General features: G+C 37.3%; 1 protein-coding gene across 1 annotated transcript in view; it reads left to right on the forward strand.

Annotated features, from left to right (window-relative positions):
• HBS1 (translation elongation factor EF-1alpha (GTPase) HBS1) overlaps positions 1-10,000 on the forward strand; it is a 21,524-nt gene that overhangs the window by 9,525 nt on the left and 1,999 nt on the right. The window contains exons 7-14 of the mRNA XM_043007210.2: positions 103-262; positions 5,730-5,868; positions 6,035-6,141; positions 6,514-6,743; positions 6,900-7,133; positions 7,301-7,474; positions 8,080-8,279; positions 8,749-8,994. Of these exons, the coding sequence (XP_042863144.1) occupies positions 103-262; positions 5,730-5,868; positions 6,035-6,141; positions 6,514-6,743; positions 6,900-7,133; positions 7,301-7,474; positions 8,080-8,279; positions 8,749-8,994 (1,490 nt within the window). The remainder of the gene's footprint in view (positions 1-102; positions 263-5,729; positions 5,869-6,034; positions 6,142-6,513; positions 6,744-6,899; positions 7,134-7,300; positions 7,475-8,079; positions 8,280-8,748; positions 8,995-10,000) is intronic.

Consider the following 10,000-nt stretch of genomic DNA (forward strand, 5'->3'; position numbering starts at 1 on the left):
CAATATGGAGTTAATTTATAAAAAAAAGTGACTCTTTCATTGCTTTTATTATAGTGTTATTATAGTGTTATGTTGTGTTGTTTAACCGAAATGCTTTAACAGAAGGAGCAGTGGGAGATAACAACCTGAGCATAAATGAGCAAGAGTCCAAGAGATCCCGTTCGAACACACCAGTGCGTGGTTGGCGTGATAAAGACAAGGATAAAGAGAAGGACAAATTGAAAGAGAAGGAAACTCCAACTGTTACAAGGACCCCAGCAAAGTAAGTTTAATTAGCAAAAAAGATAGGGTCATATAAGCTACAGGTACTCAGATTATGCTAGAATCATATCTTATTGACCTTTTGGATATGGGGGATGTGAATGTGGTGATGGCAAAAAATCGTACTGATGTCTGAATGATGTGAAAGTGCCAACACAGGAAAATCTTTATTTATTACCCTTCAGACTGCTTTCTATTAGTGTTTTTTACAATCATACAAAAAGTATATAATTATTTTTAATGACAGATGATAGAAGTTACCTTTATTTTAGTTTAAATTCCCAAAAATAAGTGGCACCACTCTCTCCTAGCACTATCAGGAAAAAAAGCCTTGAATTGGCACCCATGCACAGTCCCTACCAAGCACCAACTTCAGAGAGGCAGGAAATACAACAAGATGCTGACCTCTGGCTCTAAAGTACCAGTGGTACAGGATGTGCAAATTGGATGAAAAAGGAAGATTAACCAGACCAGGTGTAGCAGCTGTAATGTTCCCCTGTGTCAGAGTAAATGGCTGGTTTGTGCTGTGATAATTGCAGCTGTAAGCACAGGTCATCTTCCTCTTCTCCAACTCTTCATGTTGCTTCTTGTTCTCCCATAAAACTTCTGTTAACCCATTCATGACAGGAAGATAACAAGGGTGTGACGCTTCATACTGGGGTGTTTTCTCGCTGCGTGGGGCCACGCTGAACCTCTCAGACCATTTTTCACCTACCTTATTCATATAGTTTTCATGAATGTGTCTACAATGTAAAGGCACATAAAAATTTGCCATGTTCAGAGGAGTTATTTTAGTTCTAAAACATGTTAGCAATGCTTTTCTAGTGTTATTTTATTGAGCTTCGCCTATGGAAGCAATCTCTTAGTGGGGCATCAAAAAACATGTTTTATACTTAACCCGTTAACAACGGATGACATGTTTTTTCGTCATACATGACGCAGGAGCTCTTGCCTGACAATGGGTGTCATGGCGTTCGGGGATTTTGGATCACTGTGTTATTTTATTGTGCTATGAGTAATAAGTGAGTGATGCTGACAATTGCAGTCATAATTATTATAACTGCCTTAATATTAAGCAAAATGGGTTTCAACTCACTTCCAAAACCTAGATGGCACCACTTTCTTCTAGCACCAGCAGGAGAGAGAGCCTTGAATGGCACCCATCTACGGTCTCTAGCAAGCACTATCTCTATAGAGGGATGGCACATCGCAAGTTGCCGACCTCTTGTTCTAAAGTACCGCAGATGAAAGATGTGCAGGCAGAATGAGAGGAGGAAGATGACTTACACCATGCCCAATGCCTACAATGTGCCCCTGTGCCAGTAGGGATGCCTTTTATTGTGGCACTCACTGTCAAAAGCACAAGTTTCCTTCCTTTTCCCTACCTCTTCATTTTGGATGGTTATAAGTTTCGTGTTTGTTCGTGACAGCACGTAAATACGAAAAAATAAAGTTGCTTTTTCCCCCCCAAAAAAAATAAAAAACAGTAATATTTCTATCACATTGAGTATAAAGGAAAAAATGAGTTGATATGGACCCTGAACTACAATTTTAGTCAACTGCAGAATTGATGGAACCTGTGATATGAGAGATATAAATTTCTAAAAAAAAAAAAAAAAAAAAAAGGGGGGGGGGGGTTCTAACTCTGCAATGAGTGACTAAAAGGGAGTGGGAAAAATCAAATTATGTTGCAGAAGCTGCCTCGATCAAAAATAAAACTCATCCTGGAGCCTGTGTAAGCAAATCTATCCTCCGTCGGCAACGGGTTAATTTCTTCTTTTCTTTTACCGAAACGAGAAGAACAATTATACGAATAATCATTTATATACATATGAGTATGTACATTAGGGTATTTCAATAATTGGTGATTTTTGAAAAATCCTTCAAATTCACGGAGACTGTTCAGAAGTAGGCTCCATTTATTTTTTCTTGACTAGTGATACCATTTTTATTTGTTTTTTTCAATATTTACCTATTGCACTTTTCACTCAAAGATACTAAAAATACGATTAAATAATTAGTTTAGTCTGGGGTGAAATTACCCGTTTTCTATATTTTCTTCGTCATTTTAGCAGATATTACTTAACGATGTATTCAAATTATGTTGATTTATTCAATCGTGTATAGTATAATTTTAACTTTTAAGAGTATTTTTTCTATAATTAAGCATAATATAACACATTGTGAAAGTATATTACAATTTAGAAACGTATCTTTTATTGGCAATATCTATAACATGCAACAACTTCTCACATATATTATATTACCCTATCCACATTTCCTTTCAATCTCTTCCGCAATTACCGTATATTTGATATAGAGACAAGGGTATTGATGTCCCAAGACCGCTTCATGTCTCCAATCAGTCTTTCACAATGCTGATTATGGCCGGGAATTAGCATATCTTATTCATATCTTCCCGTATATGATAGAACAAAGGGGAACTAAACACTCTTTCCGAAAAACCTGGGACATTCACAAAATTTTCTGTGCTGAGGTTGCATAACTTCTCATTGGAAAAATTGTACCGAATTCGATCTTTCAGTTTGGCTGGTTTGTATATCCAGCTTTTTCCAAGCCCATTTTCAACATACCAAATACCTCATGCATGCAGTCAGCATCGTGAGAGAGTGGCATGAAAATAATATCTGTGTTATGCAGATATCTACTGATGGATGCAAAGTAGGATTTGTCAAACCCTAATCTGATCCCTACTTCTGAACACATTTGAGATACCCCAAATACTGTCTGAAATATTGTCGGCCCGGTGCTAATGACAGCTTTTCGCCAGCAAAAGAAATGGATCTTGGAGAACTCGAAGATACCTTTGATAACAGGAGGGTTCTTTTGCAATGTCTTCAAGCATCTAATAAGATTGTCTTTCAAGCCAACTTTTGTCTGGGATGGCAAATCAGCATTTTCAATACTTTATAATTTATCAAGTACAACATCAAGTGATAGAAACATGCAATGATGAACACATATAACCTAACCACCTAACACCAACTGGCACAAATATCCTAGGCAATGTCATGTTTTTTAAATTCTTTTAAGGACTCAAGACAAAATAATTTTGCTTGTCTGTCCAGTAGTTCATGAATGGTTACCCGTCAATAGCATTTAAGTCAATTGGCCACTTAAAAAGGACCTCATCCTTTATATCCTAAAAAAATCAATCACTTCTGTTAATTCCCTGAGGTTATGACATATTGTTTTTGTTCATATTTTATTTTTCTTCAATGAAGCTAGAGTGTCAACTCTTTTACCAATAGTTGCCTCCCTTTTCTTGTGGAATATGGTAGTATCTGAAGGAATCAATCTGCTGTCAAGGCCTACTACTTGAGAAAAAAAAAAAAAAAAAAAAACATCAGTATCTCTTGTACAGCTTCACTGGAGACGTTCCACCACAATGCAGTTTCCACTACAGGAGTCTAATAAAATTTGTTGCATTATTTCCGTGGTGTATTTCCGTTTATTTCCTGGCAGTTATCAGGAGTGGACAAATCTTCCAAGGTTGACGAAGATTGGTTTCCGTTGTCATGTTCATTGTCTGTTTGGTTTTCAGATATTCCTGAATGTCACTCAGTTATTTTATTTGCCAGACTACATTTCCTCTTATTTCTGTATACCTTCCTTTTAGTAGCTTTATGGTCAACAGAACCAAGGGATCCAGCACTACCATTTAACTTTGCTTCATACCACTCGATATCTTCTTGTAGCACTTCTCTCGGCTGTCTCTTGCCTTTAAAAGATACGATTTCAGTACCAATAAACGAAACTTTCAAACTCTCCTTCTGTGTATAGTAAGATACTTTCTTTGTTTAGTACTTTTGTGATAGCATTTAGTTTAGTAATAGTCTTCAGTCCAAATTTCTGATATAATTCTTCAATTCAGTCACAGGTTTCGAAGCATTTTCTCGTCCAGAAACGTTTGAATTTTAATCACTTTCAGCGAATTATATCGTGCTAAAATATCACAAACACATAGCAACACAACAGAAGCTTGTTGGAATGTATAATAATGTTATTCATTAACTAACATTTATATGCTTATTGAAGAAACACGGGCACTACTTTTATAGGCCATTAAGGTCAGTGAGGAACTAGAAGTATTGAAAGACTTCCGACCTAAGGTCATCGAGGAACTTGTTATATGCGTTATTTAAGTGCCTAAGTTCAGTGAAGAATTTGTTACATGTAATATTTAAGTGCCCAAGGTCAGCAAGGAACTTGATGACCTAAAGACACAAATTTGATTATGATTTGGAAGGGAACTATGATCACTTAAGGTTAGCGAGGAAGTTCGAAGTGCGTGGACCTCGTCCGCCTGCGCGGCCCCAATTCCGCGGAAATGCGTAATATATTAAATTGAAAAGTGCAACCCCTAAACGTTATCAGATCAAGCTGATTTTTTTCACATTTCATTTTTATGATATATGGAGCCTATTTTTGTACAGTCACGATGACATTTCAAAAGTTGCAATTATTGAAATACCCTAATGTACATGTACCTCGTGACGTAATGTGATATCATGGGTAATTGACAAATTAGAAGTAGTATTACATTAGTAATTTTTTACTTTATATTATTTCTTGGCCAATCACATTTTACAATAGTTTTTCGACTATATATATCCCTATATATGACACTCCCCCAGAAATAAAACGTTTGGTGTACTGAGCAAGAATGTGTGTTGGAGTGATATTACTGAAGGCTTTGATGGACTCGCTACAAGAGGTTCAAGGTAACCACTTGCAACAACTTAATTCTCAGTCACTGATCAAGATGGATGATGAGAGATAAAGTGTGCCAGATAGTGGAAAATTAAGTAAGGAACCAGCTGAAGCTTGTCCTACCAAAATATAATAGCAAAAGCTTTGTTGGCCTTTCCTGGAATGCCAAACACCAGGAGGTAACAGTGATTGCTATACTATTGGGCATGTCATATAAATTGTTTAACAACTTATTTGTTTGCACTTTGCAATGGAAATGTCATTGATAAATAGTGTCTTAGAATTTATACATGTATCAATTACATGTACTGCCTTCCTTTTGGGTAATGCACTATGGGTAATTGACTGAAAATACCTACAAGTCTGAAGAAGAAAATGATGAAAATACATTTTCAGCTTGACTTAGAATATGTAATTGTTCATACTCAGCTGACCAATTAGGAATTTTTACTTTTCTGTTGATATGACCAAGCCAAAGTCACATTGTTTCTTCTGGAAATCTTCATCAATCTTGGACTTTCTTAACTTGATGACTAATAGCAGCAGGCTCCCTGTTATCCCCCAGAAAACCTAATTGAACAGACCTTACAATTTTATGACATGATACCAAAGGAGACAGCAGCAGTATATATTCTGATATTCACACAAACACACACTATATTTACTGGTTATATCATCTTGTATGTTTTTGTACACATTTTAGGATTTTCAATAATTTTTATATTAATTTCTAGAATCCGAGACAAGGCAGTCGATGTGGAGAAATGTTATAAACAGCAGAGAGGTGGAGAAAAGGACTTACTGAACCTGGTGGTTGTAGGACATGTGGATGCTGGAAAATCAACTCTTATGGGACACCTTTTGTATCTTCAGGTAAGATCTTTGTCCTCAGATGCATATTGTTCTCTTGTTTCCTTCTCATTTTTCTTACTTTTCTAAGTACAGTCTTTCTTTATCACTTTCTTTATGACTTCTTTAGAAAAAAAAAAAAATAGTTTGGAACTTTTCTGACAACTTCCCTTTTAACCTCTTTTCACAGGGCAATGTTGGTCAGAGGATGATGCACAAATATGAGCAAGAGAGCAAGAAAATAGGGAAACAGTCTTTCATGTATGCTTGGGTTCTGGATGACACGGAGGAAGAAAGGTAAGTGGCTTTCACTCTGATGCAACTTTTTCTTTCTTTCATTTTTTTTTTCATGTTCCACTTCTTGTCTTTATAGTCATCTAAGTCATTATATTTTGTATTTCATTTTCTCATCCCATTACCTCTCTTCCCTCTTTCTGGTATTTGTGTTCTTTGATGTACATGTATTTTAACCTATAGACATAATGTTACATACTCTTTTTACTCTCTGTTTAACAAAATCATATCAATCTTTGAAAGGAGTCAACATCAAACATTTCCTCTCTCAGATTTTAGTTAATTGAATTGAAGTTTGAGTTTGAAATGAGGTTTGACAAGTATAACCTAAAGTATAATTTCCAAGATAGAAAATATTCGTATTCAACATTACAGGTCCCGTGGTGTCACTGTTGACATAGCACAAAGGGTGTTTGAGTCGGATAAAAAAAAGATAACCTTGCTTGATGCCCCGGGTCACAAGGACTTCATTCCCAACATGATCACTGGAGCTGCAAGGGCAGATGTTGCAATCTTGGTAGTTGATGCTACCACAAGTGCTTTTGAGGCTGGCTTTGAGAGTGGTGGCCAGACACGGGAGCATGCACTGCTGATTCGATCCTTAGGTGAGAGTTTTGTTGGAGGACTTTTTTTCTTTTTTTCAGGCATACTGTATGTGATCTTGGTTTGAATTTTTTCAATGGCAGTTTACAATTTCTGAGTTAAAAATCATAATGAAAAGCTGTTTTGGTATTACTTTTATTTTTTTTCTTTCTTTGTAGGCATGACACAGTTAGCGGTAGCAGTTAACAAGCTTGATACTGTCAACTGGAGTCAAGAACGCTTCATGGAAATTAAGACTAGTCTCCGGCATTTCCTTAAGACTGTTGGCTTCAAGGATGCAGATGTGATTTATGTTCCTTGCTCAGGTTTATCTGGTGAGAACTTAGTGAAGCCAAGCACGGTTGAAGCTTTAAACTCTTGGTACACTGGTCCAACTCTCTTGCAAGCTATTGGTAAGTTTAGAGAAGACCTGGTTTTTGAAAGTAATTGGTTAGAGAAGAGCTGGTTTATGAAATTAATTGGTATATGAGTGAAGTATATATCATGTCTTTTATAATACCATAATGTTGTGGTGTTCATGATTGATATGTAAAATAGATACAAATTTTCTCCCGTTCAGACAAGATGAAAGTACCAGAGCGCGCTGTAAGCCGCTCAGTACGGATGTGCATAAGTGACTTGTACAAAGGGCAAGGGTCAAACATGTGTGTTGGAGGAAAGCTTGACACTGGATATGTGCAGAATGGAGACCGTTTATTACTTCTTCCACATGGAGAAGTTGTTACAGTGAAAGGTAACTATTTGATGTGATATTTAACCAGTTAGCATTAGAGTTATTTATGTTTTTACTGTACATTTTTTTTTTTACTTTTTATGATTTTAAAATTTTCAGGATTTAATAAATAGAAATCCTGCAAAAAAATTACATGGAAAAAAAAAATTATATTGGTTGATTATATTTATTTTTCATACACATGCTGACTGTTCCCACAAATCACAACTTATATTTGTAGAGATGAAAGAATATGTGATTTTGATATGAAAAACTCCTATATACCTAAGCATCTTTTAGGTTACTTTGGGCATGAGGTGGATGTTAAAAATTATGTTAAGAGAACCATAAGAGATGGCAGTGTTGATGTGGGAGGTGGAGGGAGAGGAGGCTGGGCACATGCTGAACCCAGTAAAACTGTTGTTTTATGCAGGATTCCCTGATTATTTGCTAAGAGCTGAGTGTCACTACAGTTATCCTACTAAGATTAGGAGGTGTCAAATTTTGAAGATCCACCTCATACCATGTGTATAACAGATTCTTCTCTTCAAATTTCTGATATAATTTGTGGTTCACAATAAATATATGTATACTGGCTTGTTAATACTCTTCAATTTTTCAAACAGGAGTACAGGTGGAGAATGCTGAACCCTCCACTGCTTTTGCGGGTGACCCTGTGACACTTACAATTTCTGGTGTTGATCCAAATGTGTTACACGTTGGCGACTTCTTGTGTGATCCTTCAGACCCTATTCCACTTGCCACAAGGGTGCAAGCACGAATAGTTCTTTTTAATATTAAGGTCCCACTTATTGAAGGAACTCAGGTAAGAAACCGTTATAGCGTAAAGTGCTGAATTCATTCCCAATTACAATTTTCTTATTGAGGTTTTCTTGAGAAGAGTTTTTCTGGTTTAAAACACTACTTCATCTAGTTCTAAAGCCACAGCCTTCTGAATTAAGAATGAACCACATTTTTTAATGTTTATATTGGTAAAAGATAATCTGATTCATAATCAAAGACAATGGGAGAAAAAACATTATCCTTGCACTTCTAATTTTCATCTCAAGTGAGGAAAATAAGGCAGCAATCAGTGCACTCAGATTCCATTGAGTCAAAGATATAACATCAGAAACTGGGATATTTTTATGGTGTAATTATCTTGATTGGTATGACTAAACCTATCTCAAGTGGAAAGTGTATGGCAACAGGATTACAACTACCATAAATTTGTGTATGTGTGTGTATATGTATATATAATTATACTGTAGTAATTATTTATTTTCATCTTGCAGGTTGACTTCCATTACCAGTCTCTCACAGAACCAGCCAAGATACGCAAGCTGGTGTCCCAAGTCCACAAGACAAATGGGCAGATTGTCAAGAAGCGGCCGCGTGCTCTAGTCAATAACTCTGCTGGCTTGATAGAGATTCAGTTCACTCGGCCTCTTTGTTTAGAGCTCTTCCGTGACTACAAGGAACTAGGTCGGTTCATGCTGAGGATCAGAGGAGCTACAATTGCTGCAGGACTTGTTACTCAGGTGAATCTTTCATTTATTTATATGTTTATATTTTTTATAACTCTGAATTGAAAGTCTTTGTTGGCAAAGATTAAAGCCAGAATGTGAAAGAGGGATCATGAGTGTTTAGAATGCAGTAGAGTGAGTGAGTAGAGAACTGCCGGTTCTTTGTGGAAATGAATGGCACCAAAAGCAGATGGAGGATACAAACCAATGGTCTACCCCAGGGATCAGTCCTAGAGCCACTGCTTTTTAACTTCTATACAAACAATTAGCCCTCTTTCCCTAATGTTCGTAGATTCATATCTGCGGATGACCTTTGACCAGACGCACAGTCCTCTACCTTCCAAGAGGATGAGGTACAAGTATCTGACCTCATCAAACAATACTATGACAAATGGTCCCTTAACCCAAACCCATCTAAAACCCAAGTGTGTGCATTCCACCTCAGGAACAGCGAAGCAAACTGAAAGCTCAGTGGTGTGGGAAAGAATTGGAACACTACCAATATCCAGTCTACTTAGGGGTAACACTGGACAGGACACTTTCTTTTGCCAACCATGTTAAAAAACTCTGAGGGAAAATAAGCTTGTGCAACTCGCTGCTTAACCCATTCATGCCAGATGATGTGCTGACACGTTTTTGCGTCAGACGCCGCTGACAAAATATCTGGGCAAGGCTGGCGCTCGGGATGAGCGAGCGGGGAGCCCAGGCTCATGGCTTGTGCGCCCGAGAGTCTCAAGGCGTTAAGCTTGTGCGTTCGAAAACCCCGGCATTATGACCATGCAAAGTCGGAATCGCCCTGGTGTGAGTGGGTTAAAAAAACTAGTGCTGTGCACTAGCAGAGTACTGTGCACCTATGTGGTGCAGGTCTGTTCACGCAAGGAAAACAAATCCATTATTAAACGAATCCTTCAGAACTATTACAGGTACATTGCACCCCACGCCTACCAACATTCTACAGAATAGCAGGAATTGCTCCCCTTGAGATCCGACGATGTGCCACAGCACAAGTGTTGAAAAGGGG

This window comes from Penaeus japonicus, unplaced genomic scaffold (genome assembly GCF_977035675.1).
Source record: "Penaeus japonicus unplaced genomic scaffold, GWHDUDI00000001_assembly GWHDUDI00000020, whole genome shotgun sequence".
Classification (NCBI taxonomy): Eukaryota; Metazoa; Arthropoda; class Malacostraca; order Decapoda; family Penaeidae; genus Penaeus; species Penaeus japonicus.